This window comes from Natrix helvetica (assembly GCF_964273705.1).
Source record: "Natrix helvetica genome assembly, chromosome: 6".
Taxonomy (NCBI): Eukaryota; Metazoa; Chordata; class Lepidosauria; order Squamata; family Natricidae; genus Natrix; species Natrix helvetica.
This window is the reverse complement of record NC_138553.1, coordinates 16,618,924-16,641,339: the sequence shown is the minus strand read 5'-3', so window position 1 is coordinate 16,641,339 and position 22,416 is coordinate 16,618,924. Positions and strand designations below refer to the sequence as shown.

Sequence of the window (22,416 nt, the reverse complement as noted above, 5' to 3'; positions counted from 1 at the left end):
CGGTTTAGATAATTTTGCACCTTTCATCAGTCTATTTTTGTCATGCTGGCAAATTGGCTTGTCATTCTTGTAAACTTCAAAGTAGCACTCTAAAATTCTCCTTAAAAATGTTTACTGTCTCCTTCCTAGAGAAAAACCTGTTTCCATGGAAATGCTTAGGAGACTCAAATGTTCCAAAGGTAGCTGTTGATTTAGCTGTACGTTAGATGCAGCTCATGGACTTTGTGCCAGGTTATGTACACGGTAATCCTCCACTTATGACCCCATAATTTCTGTTGTTTAGCAAGGAAGCTTTCGAGTGATCCCCAGGGTGTGTGGAGATGTTGTGTTTTGTAGTGCCTGCCTGTCTTCCTAGCTCCTGTCTGTGGCACCAGCCTCACCCACCCATAGCTGTCATCCACCAGACTGCTTGGCTGCAACATGGTTTCAGTGCTGTAAGCAAGTGCTCCTGGATTTCCACCTCTTCTTACAATTGCAGTCATGTGAAGTCCTCGCTTAACAACCCACATAGTCTTTGCTTAACAACGGCAATGGGGACTGGTGGGATTGCCATTGGTAAATGATGTGGCCGCCTGATTTTGTCCTTTATGACCGCATCCTTTAGTGATGGAAATTCTAGTCCCAATTACCATTGTAACCTGAGGACTATCTCTATCCGACTGAAAGCTGCTCTCCAGACACCTGTTCGGAAGCCTTTCTCTTCACCTGTAGCTGTAGGCACTAACACTTGAAGACACCATGTTCAAAAAGCATGGTCTATTGTTGACAGACAACATTTCAAATATCGCCAGTATAATGATTGTACAGCAATGCGGGGGTGTCAAGAAATGCTCTTTGCTCTTTCAAAAGCATCACAAAACTGAGAGTCAGCCCACAAACTGCAAAAACCCCGAAAGGGAGTGTGTTGCTTTATGAATTGTAATTGATAAGAGTATTGGAACCTGATTATAAGGAATGAGGCAGGAACCAACATTAGTTCTGTTGTATTAGAGAGAATGTTATGCCAGCATGGATCAGGTTTTCCAAGGTCTTTAGGAGAATGGCCAAATTCCATTATCTTGGAAACATGGAAGGCAAAATCCTAGGATATAAATCCGGAAACATAAGATATATATGAGGAGTTTGATTTATGTGCTTCATTAGCTGAATACCCGTGCTCCACTACGAAACTATGTGACCGGGCTTGATAAATCGACACTTACAGCTTGAAAATTAATGAGTAGTTACGATTGGTCTCTCCTCTCCCCTTTTCTCCTCAGGCTTGTCCCACAGAAGCCCCTCCTCTCCTGTCCCTCTCCTGTCCCTCAGGCTGGCCCCATTGATCCTCTCCTCTCCCCTTTTCTTCCTCAGGCTTGCCCCACACTGGCTTCTCCCATCTTATCCCCTTTTCTCCATCAGGCTAGCACCATTGATCCTCTCCTCTCCCCTACTCTCCCTCAGGCTTGCCCCACAGAAGCCTCTCCTATGCCCCTTCTCTCCCTCAGGCTGGCCCCATTGATCCTCTCCTCTCCCCTTTTCTTCCTCAGCCTTGCCTCACACAGGCCTCTCCCATCTTATCCCTTTCTCTCCATCAAGCTGGCACCATTGATCCTCTCCAAACTCCCAGCCCACAGGCCGGATGAGTCATGCACTGCCCACGGCCAAGTGGCAGTTGGAACAGAGTTCTTTTTAGGTGGGGAGGGTGGAGTAAAACGTCTTAACTTCTTAGCATCAGAGCGTGTTAATAATACTATAAGAAATACTGATGGTCTTTTCAAAAAGTCCTTCCTTATCGAGGATCTAGACGCCAAGAGGAACATACATGCCAAATTTCAACTGATATCCCCTCCCTTCTGTCTGTGTCATAAATCACATCCACCAACAAGGTGCTGCGGCAGGCTATGCACATGCTCATTTCACATGCCAGCTGTAGGAATATGAGACTTGACTCTGGCCAAAGGTATGCATGGAATTCTCCTCCCTTTTCCTATGTCAACTTGATAGTAGTCATGGAAACGCTTTACAAGTTGACACATACACTCTTCCCCCCGTGTTCTCCCCGCCTTGCCTAACCTTTCTGTACTGAAAACCCAACACATCGCTTTTTCTGACCTCCCCCAACTTTAATCATCTGAAGGTCATTCTTATTCCATGAGGTAATCCCTCATTGTTCCTCCCAGAACGATGCCTCCATATAACTTGCCTCTCTTTGCTTCCTTTTTGTCTTTTCTCAATCCCCGCTGTGTGTAGGAAGCCTTTGGCTCACTCTTTAATGCTTGTGCTTTATGATATAAATGTGTAATTGAAATTCTCTCTTCCCTGCGCAGTTGTGGGGGGGGAAAAACTTACTCTCATATATCAGTAGTTCTGTAACATTTATAAGGTCTGCATATGTGTCACGTAGAAATTAATAGGAGAGAGAGAGAGCCAGAATTCTATTCCAAACAGCCAGTTATAGTCCCGAAATTGTAATAACGTTAGACTCATGATGCGCTGGGCACCAGGTTCAGGAAGCATGATCTAGATTACTGGAAGCATATGTTTATCTTAGACTATGGTTTTCTGTTGAGCTCCTTTCATTTTCGACCATCAGAATTTTGTTTCCACTGCAGACGTCCAGCAGATAAAATCCCATGCTTCCAGGGCAATATGTAACCTGGGTTGGTTGATTTTCCACTTGGCTTTTAAAAGAGTCTCTTAAGTAACATAAATCAGTAGCAAATTGGCATGCATCATATTTGCTCCTAACAATGGATGCCTCGAAGCCCCATCAAGGACCTTAGTGAACAGTAGAGAATACAATGGGGAAACGAGTTTTATTTCTACTAAATGGGTGTTTTGTAAGCAGCCCCATACTTATGATGGCCATTTTGTGTACAGACATCTTCTGCAGCACTTGTTTTGTGTGTGTATCCATGCTCTAATGCCTACAATCAGTGCCCCTCTATGTTTTCTTAGCTAACCCAGAGGTTAATTCCCGTTTACCTTGTGAAGGATTCCTTTTCTGCAAAAGCCACCCTGGATGTTAACCCTACTTGAATTTGGATGCCCATTAGTGTCGATGATTAATTTTTTTGCAAGCCCCAAAACATAAATTTAGCCTTGTTCTGTCAAATTTGGGAAATGTTTGTTTTCAAAAAGCAACTTTGAATTAAATCAGTTCAGAGTTTTGGAGATGAACTCTTACAGAATTCTAAAAAGGCCCTTGCTTCTTAACAAAAGCGAGCAGATAGCTGTAATTCTAAATACATTTACCTGCGGTTAAGTCCCACAGAACTAAATTGGTTTCACTATAGATAGAGATGGGATTGCCTTGTGGGATTGCCTTACTGCAGTTGACTCCACATGGGGTTTTGAAGGTTACGTAGAAGCTAGACATGTCCAGAATGCAGTGATCTGTTTATTGGCTGTATAGCCGGACACACTACTATAGCACTGTCACTACGTTATTTTATTTGTCTACTTGAGCCTCTATTATAACTTATACTGTAGAGAAGTTTTTCTTATCTGACAATGATTTACTGCGCATGCTTAACATGTTTATAATACATCACACATTCCAGAGACTTCTTCCCTTTTGATCTTTGTTCGTCTTCAAGAAGGCAGACAACATTTGTTCTTGCCAAAATGTAACAATTAGATAGATTTGTTTGTTTTCTTATTTTGTTATTTTTGTATTAAAGCTTGTTTTTAATTAGAACATGTTCTCGGGTTTTATTTTATTTTTCGCTTCTTGAGGATATGCTGTTTGGAAAAGCCGTCGATTCCAGACCTCATTAGTTCAGGGCGAAATTTTTCCCCTGACAAGCACATTGTAGTGGTGGCTCAGTGATTAAAGATATTGAGCTTGTCAGCTGAAAAGCTGATAGGCCTGGGTCCGAGACCCAAATGCCACACAGTGGAGTGAGCTCCCGTTACTTGCTCCATCCAGCTCCTGCCAACTGCTCCTAGCAGTTTCAAAGCATGCAAATGCAAGTAGATAAATAGGTACCACTTTGGTGGGAAGGTGGTTCTGTGCACCTCGGCGTATAGTCACCCTGGCCACATGACCACGTAAGTGTCTTCAGAGAACGCTGGCTCCCTTAGCTAAGAAACAGAGATGAGCACTGCCCACTAAAGTCAGACATGACTGGACAGGTGGAAACCTTTACCTTTAGGGCATATTATTATAGCACATTGCTTTAGCTCCTTATCAGCTTCTGGGTACAATTCAAATGGGGTACGTTTCCAATAATTTCCCACAATCAGTTGCATTTGTACTGTTAGTCCTCGATGAACAATTGTAATGAAGCCTGCCTACATTGAGCCTACATCATAAATTGTGACCGTCGTAAAGTGGGTCATGCACATGACTGATCGGATTTTATCACCTTTTTTCTGGGGTTTGCTATGGGGCATTTTTTGTCAAAACCCAGAAATAAATAACTGGGTTTTGGCAAAAATGTTGTCAATCGCAGTCATGCCACCATTTGACTCTTTGTCATATAGGTTTACGGCAGGAATCTAGCTAGTTAAGCATTCTGACAGTTATAGTCAAACATTGGGTTTTGAAAGTCAGTGGAATTATAAGAAAGTTGGAGTAGAGTGAAAGAAAGGCAAATTCAAGTCTGTTCTTAACCATGGACGCTCACAGACTGACTTTGGGTCTGTGTGTATGTCCCGACTACACTTACCTTACAGGATGCTGGTTGGTTGTGGGAATTTAATTAAAGGAAAGAGTAGTATATGTGCTACCTTGAGGTTCTAGAGCAGGAGGGGCAAACTTGATTTCATTGAGGGCCTTATCAGGGTTGTGTTTTACGTGGCTGGTGGACGTGACCAACTTGACGTCACTCGTGTTGGGGGCACTTATAGTGGCTCTGACAGTGAAAATGAGCTCCCGAGCTCCATTTTTGACAGCTTCAGTTTTGTTTTTGCTGGCAGAGGTACCGCAGGCCAGAGCTTCGCTGTTTCCGTGTCAACTCCGCGGGTCAGATGTAAGCACCCTGCGGGCTGGATCCAATCCCCCCGGCCCTTGAGTTTGACACCCCTTTTCTAGAAGAAAGGCAGGGTATGAATTTGAATAAATGAATAAATAAACTATTGTAAACTATACATATGTGGAAGATTCCAATTTAGAAAAGATGGACTTAATGGCTTAATTCTGCTTTGCTTCAATTATAGAATGTATCACTTAATTTTTGGCTATTCTCAGGACCTTCTTAAGCTGGGCCTGATACATAGACAGCAGTTTGCATAATTTCTAGGCCTCTCACATTAAAGGATTCGAAGTTTACTATTTAAAATTTCCCAGAGTGTTTCCCAGGGACATGTATTTAGATATACAAATAAGTCAATATTTTAATTTGAAGGTGAAGATTTCTTCTCCAAGCTTGTAGGTTGTTTGACACTAACATCCCCTAAACTCTGCTGAAGATGGTATCTAACATGGTAACAAAACACTCGGAAACTAACCCACAAGCTCTCGACAACAAACCTTCACGCATATCCTACACCCGAGCTATAGATATTCACCACTATATTCTAAGTTATTCACTTTAACTATGCCTTCATGCAGTTATTTGTTTATCAGGTGCATGCCTTAGGAAGCTTACTACCTGCTTGTTTCTGCTACCGTATTCCATGCCTCAAGGTCAGGCTCTCAGGCCTGGAGTAAAGCAATGGCAGCTAATGCCAGGGCTTGTGGTTGAGGACCAGAGGTCATTTAAATGGTGGCTGGCCACTGAATAACAGCATTTTCTCCCTTTTTTTTGCTTTTAGGAACAGTTAAAAGAAGCCGAGGAAGTATATCAGGCTGGCATCGAGAATTGTCCCGAAAGCTCTGATCTGCATAATAACTATGGGGTTTTTTTAGTCGATACTGGTAAGTAAAAACAAGGCAAAACCTGGAGGATTAAGAACTACTCTGGGCAAATTAAAATGATTGCCCATCAGAGTTGCTAGTCCAGCAATTTATTTCAAGGCTGCTCTGGGAAGATATTTTTTTCTTCTTATTTTCCAAAAGCTCCTCTCCATGTGTCACATTGTATGTGGCATAATTTTCATTATTTACTATTTGTTGTTATTTATGATGCACATTGAAAAGCTGTTCTTCAAGGGAAGAGGCTGCAAAACCTGAGGTCCAAATGCATCAAGAGTTCAGGTGCAAAGTACTGTACACACACCAGAGCAGAGGTGGTATGCTGCCGGTTCGCACCAGTCTGGGCAAACCAGTAGTGGTGGCAGCGCAAGGCTCCGCCCATCCAACCCGATGTCATCAAGGACCTTCTGCGCATGCGCGCACGCTCCTGCTAATGAATCGGTAGTGAAGAAAATAGAATACCATCTCTGCACCAGAGGCATCCCGCTGGATGTCTTTGAGGGTACAAGGACTTCAATTCCAAGAATTTTTGTCCATGGCCATGATGGGTTGGGAAATCCTAGGAAAAGTCTGTACATCTGGAGGTCATCCAGGTTGTGAGAAGGCTGTTAAGAGCATTGAAGGCTCCAAAACGTACAGAAGGCAACCCTCAACTCAGTTGAAAGGACAGTCATGTAGATAGGAGGATCCCACATTAGATGTTGCTGTTATTACAGGTTCTTCCATTCAAATATTGCTAAGAGTGGAGGCAGACATTAGTTATTTGCGGAATTGGGTCTATGCAAGTGAATTCCAGTTCAGTGGGCATACTGGTAATCCTTGACTTATGACCTTAATGGAGCCTGCCTATCATTGTTGCAAGTTATGATGATCAAAAATCAGGTCGCCCATGTGACTGACCCAATTTGATGGGTTGTTTTTTTCTCCCCAGTGGTTGTTAAAACACATGTGGGCATTAAATGAAACAACGGTTTGCTATTTTTGCCAAACTTCACCAGAAGTAAATGTTTTCAGCAAAACTGTTATAAAACATGATTATGTGATTGTGGGATCGGTAGCTTCCCCCTCTCCCAAGGGACGTTTGTTATACCTTTCAAGGTTGCTAAGCAACTAGCCATATTGGAACTACCGGTATTTCCAGGAAAATCTGCACAGGTTTCCAGTCTTACTTGTCCAGCTAAATGGCAACATCTTAAGCCTGGAAAAGGTTTAATAGCAGTAACTGTGAGAGCGATCTTGGAGTCTTAGAGGAGAACCAATTAAATATGAGCCAACAGTGTGCGGCGGCAGCCCAAAAAGCCCATTCAATCCTAAATTGCATTAACAGAGGGATGCAATCAAGATTAAGCCGCTCTATAAAATCTTAATAAGACCACATCTAGAATAAGGCATCCAGTTTTGGTCACTGCACTATAAAAAGATGTTGAGACTCTAGAAAGAGTGCAGAGAAGAGCAACCAAGATGATTAGGGGACTGGAGGCTAAAACATATGAAGAACGGTTGCTGGAACTGGGCATGGCTAGTCTAGTGAAGAGAAGGACCAGGGGAGACATGATAGCAGTCTTCCGATATTTGAAGGGCTGCCACAAAGAGGAAGGGGGTCAAGTTATTTCCCAAAGCACCCGAAGGCCAGACAAGGAATAATGGATGGAAACTGATCAAGGCGAAATTCATCCTAGAAACAAGGAGAAATGTTCTGGCAGTGAGAACAATAAACCAATGGAATAGAAGTTGCCTTCAGAAGTTATGGGAACTTCATCACTGGAAGCTTTCAAGAAGAGACTGGACTGCCATTTGTCAGAAATGGTGTAGGGTCTTCTGCTTGGGCAGGGGGTTGGACTAGCTGACCTACAAGGCCCCTTCCAACTCTGCTAATCTGTAGTAGTAATAATCTAGTTTATTTCATCTGATCTTTGAATGGATTTGAGCAGGAGGCAAGATCAATTTGAAGGTGGCTAGACTTTAGTCCATCAGCCAGGGATTACTTACCCTGCTTCATATTGATACCTGGTGACTTTGGAAAGATATTTGGACATTTTAAACCATGTAAACTAGCAGCCAGCAAATCCCCCCCTCCCCTCCTTGCTATGCATCTTAAATTTAAATTGTAGTTATTTTTAACTTGGGTTTTATTTGCATTTCACATGCAGATCGCTCGACTCCGCTGTAACGGGATATATGTGAATGTGTGACACACACAGTGGGTTGCTGTATAAAATTTATCTTTAAAAGCTGTTTGCTTTCCATTGCTAGCAATCTGTCACTTTTCTCAAGGATGAAATTAATTGTCAACACATTGATTGTTGTTTTTGCTTAACATACGACACCGACAAATTATCCTACTTAATCAGTTCCCACAGCTTGTACTTCTCTCTACTTTCTTGTAATGGATAGTTCTGCCATGTATCTATGGAAAATGTAATAGACCAGCTCCATCTTGTGGAAAAAGAAATATCACAGTTGCTATTTGGGTTGGTATTGATTTTAGATCCTGCATGTCTCTTCTCCCCTTATTTAATGTTAATGGGATTACTTTATCTGGGCTCAGTGGCTAAGATGCTGAGTTTATCGATTAGAAAGGTCAGCAGTTCAGCGGTTTGAATCCCTAGCGCCGCGTAACGGAGTGAGCTCCTGTTACTTCTCCCAGCTTCTGCCAACTTAGCAGTTCAAAAGCACATAAAAATGCAAGTAGAAAAATAAGGACCACCTTTGGTGGGAAGGTAATGGCGTTTAGTCATGCCGGTCACATGACCACGGAGACCTCTTCGGACAGCACTGGCTTTGAAACAGAGATGAGCACTGCCCCCTAGAATCAGGAATGACTAGCACATATGTACGAGGGGAACCTTTACCTTTACCTTATCTGGGCTGCCAAAATTCTAGATGACTTACTACTGCCATCTAGTGGTCATCTGGATGTTTTACTGTCTTTGTCTCTCTGTCTCTGTCTGTCTGTATGTATGTATGTATTTACATTAATATTAATGCTTTTAATTTAATGCCTGTAAAACTGCTGGAAGCATCTTTTGAGACATATGGCATATATTTTTGAAATTCTAATTATAACTAATCTTACTTCTGCCATATTTGAGAAAATAGTTCTCCCTAGCTCTTCAAAAGTAGATTAGGGAATTCATTTATTACTGCAGCCCAGTGTAAAAAAGCTAGTAATGTGCTTTAACATTACAGGTAGTCCTCAACTTAGGACCATAATTTAACCCAAAATTTATGTTGCTAAGTGAAAAAATTGTTAAATGAATTTGTCCCATTTTTACGGCTTTTCTTGTCACATTTGTTAACCAAATCACTGCAGTTGTTAAATTAGTAACATGGTTGTTAAACGAATCTGGCTTCTCCATTGTCTTTGCTTGTCAGAAGAAAATGAATCCTGAACACTGCAACTGTCATAAACGTAAGTCAGCATCTGAATGTAAGTCATGACCATGGGAATGGTGCAATGGTCATAAGTATGAAAAATGGTCATAAATCACGATTTTCAGTGCCTTTGTAACTTCGAACAGTCACTAAATGAACTGTTGTAAGTTGAGAACAACCTGTACTTGTATCGCTTGCACATTGCAAAGTAACCAACGGTTGGTTGATTCTGGGAGTATTTGTCTGTTTATATTTTTTTATAATTGTAGATATGTCTCCCTTTGCAATGAACTTGAAGTCTTCCTGAACGTTCTGTATGGCAGGGGTCCCCAACCTTTCCAGCTCTCTGGACCAGTGAAATGGAGGGGGTGGGGGTGGGGGTGGAGGGGAGGTGGTTTCTCCCAGTAACCAGGCTGCAGACTGGGGGTTGTGGACCCCTGCTATATGGGATTGTCCATCCTGTTTCTGTCAGCAATTGCTGCAGAAATCAAATCTAGAAAGCACCCATGGGTAACTCATACAGCAGGATTCATTAACTTCTTTATATACATAATAACACATAAGGCATATATACAATACCAACGGCTGGTTCTTCCAATGTGGTAGAGAGGAGAGATTGGCTTCCAGTTTCAGTTCAGAGCTCAGACTAGTTCTTAGCTTTTGCACAGACTCAGAGCTACAGAGCTAAGCCACGCCCAGGCCCCAAAGTGTTTCAGCTCCCATTGGCTGACCTTGTTGCTATGCCCTATTCATGAATATACTCTTGACAGTTTCCATATGCATTTATTTTTTCCAGACATTTATTAAACTTGTATATATGCTGATTCCAAATCTCTCTCAAGCAGCTCATAAAATACTTTCAGAGATACTAACTTTGAATGGCCTTGGTCGACCTTGGGTCACTCACTCTCTCTCAGTCCAGCCCAGGGTTGTTGTGGTGGAGAAAATATGAAGAGGAAGGTGTGTTGCAGATGTTCACTGCCTTGAGTCGTTTGTTAATAATAATAATAATAATAATAATAATAATAATAATAATAATAATAATAATAATAATAATAATAATAATAATAATAATAATAATAATAGGATACAAACAAAGAAATACAAGTTTGAGCAACCCGAACTCAGCTTTCTTTTTTCTAGGCTCTCCAGAGACTGCTGTCTCTCACTACCAGAAAGCCATTGAACTCAGCCCCGGTCATCATGTGGCCATGGTGAATCTGGGCAGACTCTACCGCTCCTTGGGACAGAACAAGGATGCTGAAGTTTGGTACAAGCGGTAAGCATCTGGGCATCCGATGGTGTTGTGGCCCGCCAGTGGCCAGCAGAGCTTGAAGCAGATTTTGACAGTGAGGAGGTTGGGGAGGAACATGGGCCAGTCCTGTGGTCTGATGACGGCTCTGTGTCAGAGGCAGAGAGGGGGCCAGAGCCGTATGTCAGTTATCAGCTGCCTTTGGAGTCGGAGATCAGTGGGGCAGAAGAAGAGCTGGAGCCTGTTCTCAGTGCGTGCATGTGCAGAGTTGCCAGACAAAGGGAACAGCTAAAGAACAGGGGTCGACTTGGGAGTAAGGCCACAGGTGGACGATGAATGGCCCCTCCCAGAGGAAATAAAAGAGGAGCAAAAAGGGAGCGGAGTTTGCAGGAGACAAGTAGTTCGCTTAATTGGTTTGTGACTCTCCGAGACTTCTTGCCAAGTTTTGCAGACGTCTGCCTGGCAGCTCTCCAAGCCAGATAAGGTCTGTGACTGTAAATCCTCCTTTGAAAGACTTTGCTGGACGTGAATGAGCAGAATTCACAGTAAATTAATAAAAGGGATTTTTGTCGGGACAAGGAGTTTGCTTCATGCTCTCAGGCAGCCTAGGTCAGAACAGGTGGTTCCTGGCAAGGCAACAAGAAATCCTTGGCTTTTAAAAGGGAAATAGTGCTATACTGTGTGTGTTTTTTTAAAGGGTTACACTATCATTTTATGACCATTTGGCTCTGGATGTTTACTGCAAAAGAAGAATTTGAATTTTATCTGAATTCCAGGTTATTTTTTTTTAGTAAGGGCTGGGCATAATGGGAGAGGACAGGGTAGAAGAAAAGATGAGGAACTGTTGGAGAACTTTAAAGAGGTATTGCACGTCACTTATTTTGTCATTTTATTATTTAGGGCGCTTAAAATAGCACGGAAAGTTGAAATCCTGTCCCCACTCGGAGCGCTGTACTATAACACTGGCCGATATGAAGATGCCTTAAAGGTTTATAGGGAAGCTGCCGCATTGCAGCCATCCAACAAAGAGACTCGGCTGGCTCTGGTGAGTCCACACTGTTCCTTTTCAGGCCTTGCACTGGAAATTTTAAGAAGAGTTGGACAACCGTTTGTTTGAAATAGTATAGGGCAGGGATGGCTAACCTTTTTCTCCTCATGTGCTGAAATAGCGCACATGCGCACAAGAGCGCACATGTGTCTGCCCACAGCCATAATGAAATGCGACCTGCCCACCTGCTCATGCACAACTCCTTGCACTCCCTCTGCCCCCCACGCATGTGTACAATCCCCTGCGCATGCACGCAACCCGAGCTCTTACCTGTCCTTTAACGCCATTGGCACTTCCGTGCACGCGCAGGCGCGTGCAGCGCCTGCGCAACACTCCACCAAGCAGCTGGAGCATCGCAGAGGCTTGCGGATGCGTCGCTGGCAGGGACGGCACATGCCTGAGCTGCGCGCGTCCATGTGGGCGACGCCAGGCCCTTTCCAATTGTAACGGTTGGAACGGGATCCGGAACCCACCACTGTGTGGCACTCATAAATTGCAATGTCATGTGATCACATTGCTTAATGATGACAATATCCGGAGTCCTGGTTTTTGTCGTAACACACAGGATAAGTGGGAAGAGGTGGGAATCCCAGGTAGAGATGGTGCAGGAGGATGGGAGAAGTCCTGGGAGGCTGCTGCAGGCTGCAGGTGAGTTGGAGGAGATGTGGGGGAGCTCGGGAGGCCTGTTGTAGGCCACATGTAAAGTAGGCAGGGATGGTGCTGCAAAGCATGAGATAAATGTTGCAGTGGAATGTTGCCGTGGGGCCCAATGGCAGGAAGCCCAGGAGGGTGGACAGCAGAGCAGGGCTTGAGCCTAGAAGGCTGGATGGACTTGCCAGAGTGACTTGCAACATTCTGGTTTCCCCATTGACTTTGCTTGTGGGACGTGTTAGGGAAGGTTGCAAATGGCAATTCTGCTACCACTGGACACTACATCTCTTGCAAGAGCAAGCCAGTTGCCAAGCACCCTGATCACAATCCCATAACCAAAAGCGTGCTGCAATGGCCATAACGTCAAGGATCTGTCATAAATCCCATTCCTACAGAGTTGTTGCAACTTCAAACAGACGCTGACCAAGTGGTTGATAAATGTATTTCTAAGGCATAAGACTGAACCCTGTACCTTTAGCGTTCTTAGGCTGCCTTACTAATCCTGGGGAATATTCAGAGGGAGACCAATTGAATATTCCCCAGGATTCTAGGAGAGAGAATTGTTCCCTTTGCTTCTTTTTCTCTCTCTTTAATTGTAAAAGTTATTAAGGCACAATAAGTTTCAAATCCAAATGAAAAAGCAGTGTTAATTTTTTAAGTCCATAGTTCCAACCTTTTAAAATGCTTGTATTTTTAAAGAATAAATTGTTTCCTCTCTTTTTAAATCTCCTCCTTCCAGTTGCTAATCACTTAATCACTTTCCAAAGTGCTTGTTCGCTCCAAGTCAATAGTTCCTCCGTGTTTCTTTGGGGTTAAAATTTGAATAGAAAGAATTCTTCTCACCCAGTTCACGCACTGCTCACAAAGTCCTCCTGCGCTGTGCTTAGATGGTCATCTGCTATCCCAGCTTTGTGACAGCCATCTTAGGCTGCCTCTTCTTCCCACTGTGGCAAAGAGGGAGAAAGAAAAAAGGCCGTAGATTTCAGCAGGAGAGTTGAGTTCTCTCCTGAGACCTCACAGGGCGCCCCTCCTTACAGTGCTGAAATCTAATCCTCCCCCCACAAAAGAAACACACACACACGCACACACGGTTCTGCAGGTGTGGCTTGGTGGTGGGGTCATGTGACGGAGTGGCCAACATTTTCTCACTTTTTAAAGCATTTTTTCCCTGCTGGCAGGGAAAAAATGCTTTAAAAAGCTGGGGTGGAAAAGCTTCTAATAATGGGCAGCTCACAGCTGAGCCACGTGTTCGTCAGAAGCTTTTTTTTTTTTACTACCAGTTCGTAGAACCAAGGACAATTGTCCACATCGGTTCGGCTGAAGCGGGCCGAACCGGGAGGATTTCATCCCTGCCTCCTTAGCTTCGTCACCCCCACAAGGCAGCGCCTTGGCTCCTTTTGGAGCCCACTAACAGGGAGAAGCCAGTATAGGAACAGACAGAAGAACGGATTGCCGTACAGAGGGAGACCAACTGAATATTCCCCAGGATTTTAGGAGGAAGAATTGTTTCCTTTACTTCTTTTTTCCTCTCTTTATAGGCTCAGGTTTTAACGATGATGGGACAAGCAAAGGAAGCAGAGCAAATGTTGAGCCACATTGTGACCGAAGGAGCTGAGTGCCTGGAGTGCTACCGCTTGCTATCTGCCATCTACAGCAAGCAAGAGAACTACAACAAGGTATAGATACCCCTCTAGTAGTCTAAAAGCTGTCATCTTCCTATATCTGGAGGGCCACAGTTGGAAAAGGCCATGTCAAAATAACTGTTGATTTACGATAGGAGTTTTTAAAACAGTCCCTTTTAATAATTTAAACAATACAGTCAAAAGATGAACAGAGGTAGATGCCATCATTTCATATTGACTCATCAGAACCTACAGTACATTAACACGGTTGCAAATCAGCCTCAAATATAAGATCTAGCAAGAGCATGAATTAAGCCTATAATCTATGCAAAATAGCAACCAATGACAAGCCTTACGCCCACGGGAGGTGTAGATTGACATAAAGCTGGTTCTGCATGCATAAGGGAGGCTTTAAACGGTTAATGGCAACAGCCTCAGCAAAACCCAGGAAATGAGAGTTCCTGTGGCGTAGTAAAACTTTAGTAGTAAAAGTAAAACTTTAAATGCAGAATTTGGATCCACCTGATGGCCCGTAGATAGTAAATGTCTCGTAGTGGCCGAATGAGGCATTTTATGGCCCTGATTTGCTGTTGTTGTTGGATAGGAGTTTTGTTCATCTATATTTATTGTGTATGTCTGTACAGGCACTTGAAGCCATAGACAAAGCTTTAAAATTGAAACCAAAGGACCCCAAAATCATATCAGAGCTCTTTTTCACCAAAGGAAACCAGCTAAGAGAACAAAACCACCTGGACAAAGCTTTTGAGGTACTCACTTATATATGAATACATGGATTGCTTATCTCGTTAAACCTAAGTGATACTCTTCAGGTTGCTTATTTGAACACATGCATCTGAGGATCCTAGAGCAAAAAGGCTGCCGTAGGAGAAATCTATTTGGATGAATGTATAGTAAGATAGATGCGGTGGCTAAGACGCTGAGTTTGTCGATCAGAAAGGTTGGCAGTTTGGCGGTTCGAATCCCTAGCGCCGTGTAAAGGAGTGAGCTTCCATTACATCTCCCAGCTTCTACCAACCTAGCAGTTCGAAAGCATGTAAAAAATGCAAGTAGAAAAATAGGGACCACCTTTGGTGGGAAGGTAACAGCATTCCATGTGCCTCTGGCGCTTAGTCATGCCGGCGACATGACCACGGAGACGTCTTCGGATAGCACTAGCTCTTTGGCTTTGAAACGGAGATGAGCATTGCTCCCTAGACTCAGGAACGACCAGCACCTTATAGCTTGCTAGCAAAAGGATATTTTCCAGAGAAACATAATCTATTTTGCACCTTAAAATTTAATAGGCAACTATATGCTTATTTCCAGGGATTATGATCAACTTTTGCTATGTTGCCAAAGTTCTCAGCTTCTTAATTTGGAACAGCAGTCTCTGTGATTCATAATACTCAGCTCATATCCAAGAGTTCATCTCCATCTGAACTGTATTCCTTTTACTTCCCTTCTCATATTAAAACAAGAATATGTTCATTAGCTGGCTCTCTCCAAGATACCAGCTCTAGTTTCCCCTTTTTTCCCCTCCTCCCCAATTTTTTTTGAAACAAAGGATAGTCTTTCAAATTCTTTGCAGAATAGTACACATGCTAGTTGTCTTAGACATATTGATTGTTCTAAGAAAATTACAGTTATTGCAGTGGTAGGATTCAATTTTTTTACTACAGGTTCTATGGGCGTGGCTTGGCGTGGCTTGGTGGGTGTGGCATGGCTTGGTGGACGTGGCTTGGTGGGCCTGGCAGGGGAAGGATACTGTAAAATCACCATTCCCTCCCCACTTCAGGAGAAGGTTACTGCAAAATCCACATTCCCTCCCAATCAGCTGGGACTCAGGAGGCAGAGAATAAATAGGGGCGGGGCCAGCCAGAGGTGATATTTACCGGTTCTCCAAACTACTAAAAATTTCCGCCACCGGTTTTCCAGAACTGGTCAGAACATGCTGAATATCACCTCTGTATTATTGGGAAACGTGTCATTAATCTCCTATCCTGTCCATCTCAATTTGGGGCTCCCATTTATGGTTAGGTTACAATCCCCAACCTTCTTCATTCAATAAATTAGTAATCTAGAATATCTAAGAACCCAAGTGTGGGAAAAGCTATTCCTTGTGTGCATTAACATCTCCACAATATAGATTCAGGTCTCCTAATGTTGAGTTTTCATTTTCATGTTAACGTAGAGCTATAAAGTGTCTGTAGACTTCAATCCAGAGCAAGCACAAGCATGGATGAATATGGGAGGCATTGAACATATCAAGGTAAGAAAATAGCAGAAATTATTTGTGTGTTTGTTATTAAAATATTTTTATTTATAATCCTTTGGTACATAATGTGTGGACACCAGATCACGTTGGATTGCATGATATTGGATTATCTAGGTTGCCTAAGTCTACTTAAAACAATATTTATTATTCAATATTTAATTAAATAGTAAATATCAAAAGTTCTTTGCTTTGTCTAATTAAAAGCATTACAAGCTACAGTAGACTTCCCAAGTAGTCTTGTTCATTTCTAGTTTAATTGGAGCTGCAACAAAATGTATCTGGAGGGTGCTTTTAAATTAAACTTCTTGTTATTTTAAGTTATTACTTAGAGAAGCACAGGAAACTGTTGACTCTCCAGATAACCATTGAACCAAATGTCCTCTCAGCCTCAGTCAACATGGTCAAGGAATGAGCATAGTAAGAGTCCACCTAAATACCATCACAGATGAGCTCTGTAGAAACTTCCCTCAAAATGTAGCTGCTCAGCTTGGATGCTGCCTTAGTACTAACCTTATCTTGGGTTATCTCTAAAGCTGGCCTGACAGAGGCCATCTTGGAGGCTTCAGTGTTGCCACAATGGTTCTGAGGGACAGGCGAGGGAATAGAGATACACCCCTCCCCCCAAAAAAATAATTTCCCCTGAGAACCAAGGACATTCCCACAGGTGGCTGAAAAGAGGAGGAGGAGTGAAGTTTCCAAGCAACTGGATAGCATTTTGATTGGACCATGTGATTGTTTGGGAAAGGGGGGGGGAACCTTACTTTTAATTATGTGAAAACCGTGGGAACCTTTAGAGCCGGTTTTCACCAGTCTATGCCAATATGATATATCCAATAAACTTGTTCTTGGAGGAACTTGCTTGCCTCGGAGTTCTGTTTGCAATGGGTGTATTACTTGGAACCCTGACACTAACCTTATCATAGGTCATCTCCTTTACACCTTCCTATTAGGCACATCATGGGGGTTCTGACTGCATCTGTAGCTGATAAGCAGTTTTGTGAGAGGGTTAGTTCCCAAATAAAGGCTGGGGAATTCTGGGAGTTGAAGTCCGGACATCTTCAAGTTGCCAAGGTTGAGAAACACTGCAGTAGAACCTCTGGTCACGGACCATAATTCGTTCCAAACTTCAGTCTCAACCCGATTTGGTCATGACCCAAACCTAACCAAAATTAATGCAGTGGCCACACGAGGTTGCTGTTGTTTGGCGCTTACAAAAAAAAAAAATAGCGCGGGAGGGGAAGTTGGCCGCGGCCGTGTTTGATCGCCATCCGAGTATGTGTTCGTGACCAGATTCAAAAATTTTGTTAATTTTTTGGCCGGAACCCGATTTGGTCGTGGTCAGAAGCATTCGTGACCAGAGGTTCTATTGTATGGGAAGAATCCCCCCCCCACAGCTGGATGAATTTGAGATTTTATCTGTTTGGTATGATAAAGATTCCTATGTAGTAGGATCCAATCTGGTTCAGTCATTGGGACCAGAGGTTTAGTTTTCTGGGATTTCGGATTCATGCTGGAGCCCATTCATAGGGAACTTCTCTCTCACCGGAATGTGGGACTAAAGACTAAATCTCTGGTTCCGGTGACTGACCCAGACTGGATCCTTCAATGTTATCCTGGGAAATGTACATTTGCCTTCATCCCTATGTAGCTTTGATACTTATTCCTTTTGTCTGTGCCAGTGTATATTCATGAACTGCAATAGGGTTTAGTAACAAGGTCAGCCAATGGGAGCTGAAACCGTTTGGAGCCTGGGCGTAGCTTAGCTCTGCAGCTCTGAGTCTGCTGAGCTCAAAACTAGTTTGCTGCTAAAAACTGAAACTGAAACTGTTCTCTCCTTGGCCTGTGTTTGCTTGTATTCCGTACCACGTTGGAAAAACTGCTTTTGGTATTGTATATTTACTTCATGGGTTATATTATATATAAAGAGAAGTTAATGAATTCTTCTGAATCAGTTACCTGTGTGTACTTTCTGGATATGATTGCTGCAACAAACTCTGACAGTCTGGTCTGTGCATCATTTCTCAATTAATAGAGAAATTAATTTTATCTCACACGGCTGTTGTGAAAAGGGAGTGGGAAAGAGAATCACATCTGAGCACTTTCAAGGAAGAAAAGAATGAGGTCCTGTAAAAGTAAATCCTCAACTTACAACAGTTCACTTAGTGACTGTTCAAAGCTACGACGACACTGAAAAAAGTGACTTACGGCCGTTTTTCACACTTACTATCACTGCAGCATCACTGTGGTCATGTGATCAAAATTCGGACCCTTGGACACTGATTCATATTTATGACGGTTGCAGTGTCCCAGGGTCACATGATCAGCTTTTGTGACCTTCTGACAAGCAATGTCAACAGGGAAGGCAGATTCATTCAACAACCAGGTTACTAACTTAACGTCTCCGGTGACTCACTTAGCAACCTCGGCAGGAAAGGTCGTTAAAATGGGGCAAAAGTCACTTAACAAATGTCTCACTTTGCGACATAAATTTTGGGCTCACCTGTGGTCGTAAGTCGAGGAATACCTGTACTGCAAAAACAAGCATCCATGATGACACGGAGCTTGCAGAATGTTGATATGTGAATGAAAACTGTAGGTCCTGCCTGTGAAGTTATTAAAAAACGTGTTTTAATTCCCACCCACCCCTCTTGTTCCACATTCTTATTTTTTTGCAGGGTAACTATTTCACTGCGCGCCACTACTACGAGAAAGCTTTACAGCTGGTTCCGAACAGCAAACTTCTGAAAGAAAATTTGGCAAAACTGGATCGCCTCGAAAGACGGCTGCAGGAAGGGCGGGGAAGAGGGTAACAGGACTGGCAAGGCAAATCACACGCCTCTCAGTGAATGACTGCATGTTGTGGAAGCCCCAAGTTTCCCTCAAGACAAAAGCAAACGGAACAGAGTTACGGGGCAGCGGGAACTCAAAATAGGAGGAGTCTGTGTAGGGATTGCAGAAGAGTCGCCAAAGCTTCAGGAGTCCTCCTGGAGGTGTTATAGGACAGGTGAAATCCTAACCTTAATCCAGAGAGAGGATGCTTCAAAAATGGGCTAAAAGTAAATGCATTGCTGGGATGATTGTTGGAAGGCAGGCAAGGAGTTGTTTTAACAAAAATCAGAGGGAGCATTCTTCTTGCAAGAAAAATGCTCTTGAAACCAGGTGCCTGGTTAGCCAAGGATGTAGTTGCATCAATCAGTGAGGAAGTGAGAGAAGAGGCAGGGACAGCTGTCACAGAGGGAAATGCCACTCACCCAAAGCACTTCCAAAATCTTGGTGATAAATCTTGAAGAAGAATTGACTGTTATCTCAATGAAAGCGATGTAGCTCATTCTCCTCTAAACACTTAGATCCTGAGAATGATGTCAGGGGGGAAAAAAACCTTCTATGAAACATTTGTGACAATTTACCCTCATGTTATCAAAGCATTAATAGGAATGGAGATTTGCCAACATGATTAATGAAAATGTGATTAACAAAAAGAACTTAAAAACAAAAAGATGAATGGATTTGGGAATATTAAGGGGTCAGAGTTGTTCAGAAGTGCTGTTTCCCCCTAAAATTTCCCTTCATGCTTGCAGTGGATTCCATTTGCAAATATCTCTGATCCTATGCGATCTCAGAGGATGATTTAAGAGGATCTACAGTGCTGATTGTCAGGAATTGGTAGAAGGCGCTTCTGCGCGAAGGAAGTGCCTCAGAATGCCTTCTAGAACTTCCTTGAATGATGCCTTTAAATCTTGGCTAAGAAGACACCTGGTATAGCTATATCTTGCTGGGTCCAAAGCTTTTGGACTTGCTAATGTTTTGAGACCTGGGAAATGAATAATTTCTGAGGGATTTTTCCCCCTAATGCAACTTCTAGAAGTTTCACTTCCTTTTTTTTCTCCTCTCAAATGAGAAAAAAATAGGATTATTAAATATGATAGAGGAGAAGACAACTCATGTCACAGATAGCGTTTATTTCTGAATATTTATTTGGCATAACCAAAAAGAAATTGAGTTTCTTGTTTTACCGGCGTTACATGGCTTATATCTGTGGTTGTTATTTTTATGAAGCCAAATATGATAGAACTTCTAGGGATGGGGATGATACTCTAAGAAAGGGGTGTCAAACTAGATTTCATTGAGGGCCGCATCAGGGTTGTGTTTGACATGAGGGGACTGGAGTGGGAGTGACTGGGATGGGCATGGCCAGCTCGACGTCAATCATGTTGGGGACGTCTCTGGTGGCCTGAGTGCTCTGCCATTAGTTAGGGCACGTGAGGCATTGCCCTGTCCGCTCCAGTGTGCATCTGCGCGCTGGCCAGCTGACCTCGCCCTTCTTTTTCAGCCATTTTTTGCCCTCCGGAGGCTTCCATGAAGCCTCTGGAGGGCGAAAAACAACCCAATGCGCAAACCAAAAGTTCGGGAACGGAATAGCGGGCATAGCATTATGGGTGTGGGCACACCCGCGTATGACTCCCCTGCGCTCCCCCCCCCGCTTTTGTCACGTGATGGGAAAAACGTTAAGCTATCACTGGCTTAGTTGGATAGCAGCTTTTGTATCTGTTTGGTTGAATTCTTAAGGGCAAGCTCTGCTAACACAAATCAGCCTTGGGCTCAGGCCTACTGTAATGTGAATGGATGGGGATCCTGGCGATAAATTAAAAATATACCTGAGCCCATTGTGCCTTGGAAAAGCAGTAGTAACCCCATGATGGCTGCAATAGTACATTGGGATAATATACTAATAACATCTCCAGCTTGGTAATCTAGTTTGATTCTGTCTCTCTTCAGTCTTGGATCTATTGTTTGGACTCGCCTTACCACATTCACTGATGGGAGTTGTGAAGCAGGAGGGAAGATAGTCCATCATTTCCAAAAATGTGGGGAAGAGTAAATGTTCCTAACCATTTAGCTCAGGGATTGGCAACCTTAAACCCTCATGGAGCCATCCTAACCAGAAAACACCTATTCAATTCTGGAGCCAACCAGAAGTCTCCTCCTAGCATGGTGTCCTTTTCCCTCTACCTGTCCTAACCAAAAGCCCTATCAATTGTGGAGCTGACCGGAAAACCCGCCCCTTGCCATAGAGCAGGGGTGTCCAAACCTGGGAACTTTAAGACTTGTGGACTTCAACTCCCAGAATTCCCCAGCCAGCCATGCTGGCTGGGGAATTCTGGGAGTTGAAGTCCACAAGTCTTAAAGTTCCCAAGTTTGGACACCCCTGCCATAGAGTCTCCTCCTGGAGCTCTGTGCTTTTCCCCCTTCCCAACCAGAAGCTCCTCTGAAAATTGTGGTGCTGACTGGCGGCAGGGAGCCACAGCAGAGGGATGAAAGAGCCACATGTGGCTCCAGAGCCACGGTTTGCTGACCCCTGATTTAGCTAGACTGGGGTCTCCAAACTTGGCAATTTTAAGACTTGTGGACTTCAAGTGCCAGATTTCCTCAGCCAGCCATAAAGTTCCAGGTTTGGAGATCCCTGAGCTAGACAGTAACTATCCATTACAAATAGTTTGGCATCTAGCGAGAGCGATTTATCTGCTGTTGCTACAGAAGATCAGTTTGGGGAAACTTGATGTAAATGTCGAATGGTCACAAAGAAGCGGATCTAAAGCCTTCGCTTTAGTGGAGCGGTTGCCCATTGGCAGAAGCCCTTTTGGTTTCTTTTTATAAACATCCCATGTTTTCCTACTTGTTCTTATTTGTTAAGTTTATTGCACAGCATCCATTAACAAGGGAAAAGCATAACAGCTCTGCAGCACGTTTTGCATAGTAGAATTCAAATCGTCCATAGGTGTTACTCGAATTGCAACCATTTGTTCAGGAAGTTACAATGGCACTGAAAAAAGTGACTCATGACTGTTTTTCACACTTATGACCATTATAGCATCCCCATGGTCACATGATCAAAATTCAGATGTTAATACAATACAATAATACAATAGTAGAGTTGGAAGGGACCTTGGAGGCCTTCTAGTCCAACCCCCTGCCTAGGTAGGAAACCTTATACCGTTTCAGACAGATGGCTATCCAACATCTTCTTAAAGACTTCCAGTGTTGGAGCATTCACAACTGGAGGCAAGCTGTTCCACTGATTAATTGTTCTAACTGTCAGGAAATTTCTCCTCAGTTCTAAGTTGCTTCTCTCCTTGATTAGTTTCCACCCATTGCTTCTTGTTCAACGTCAGGTGCCTTGGATAATAGTTTGACTCCCTCTTCTTTGTGGCAACCCCTGAGATATTGGAACACTGCTATCATGTCTTCCCTAGTCCTTCTTTCTCTTAAGCTAGACATACCCAGTTCCTGCAACTGTTCTTCATACGCTTTAGTCTCCAGTCCCCTAATCATCTTTGTTGCTCTTCTCTGCACTCT

The 22,416-nt window shown here is 43.3% G+C and overlaps 1 protein-coding gene across 2 annotated transcripts in view; it reads left to right on the top strand.

Moving 5' to 3' along the window:
* Window positions 1-21,167, top strand: part of TMTC1 (transmembrane O-mannosyltransferase targeting cadherins 1) — a 186,416-nt gene extending 165,249 nt beyond the window's left edge. For both annotated transcript variants that reach the window (XM_081958734.1, XM_081958733.1), the window contains 7 exons: window positions 5,740-5,842; window positions 10,358-10,493; window positions 11,367-11,511; window positions 13,704-13,841; window positions 14,432-14,554; window positions 15,979-16,056; window positions 18,738-21,167. In XM_081958734.1, coding sequence (XP_081814860.1) covers window positions 5,740-5,842; window positions 10,358-10,493; window positions 11,367-11,511; window positions 13,704-13,841; window positions 14,432-14,554; window positions 15,979-16,056; window positions 18,738-18,872 — 858 coding nt within the window. In that variant the 3' untranslated portion in view covers window positions 18,873-21,167. The remainder of the gene's footprint in view (window positions 1-5,739; window positions 5,843-10,357; window positions 10,494-11,366; window positions 11,512-13,703; window positions 13,842-14,431; window positions 14,555-15,978; window positions 16,057-18,737) is intronic.
* The last annotated feature ends 1,249 nt before the right edge of the window (window positions 21,168-22,416 follow it).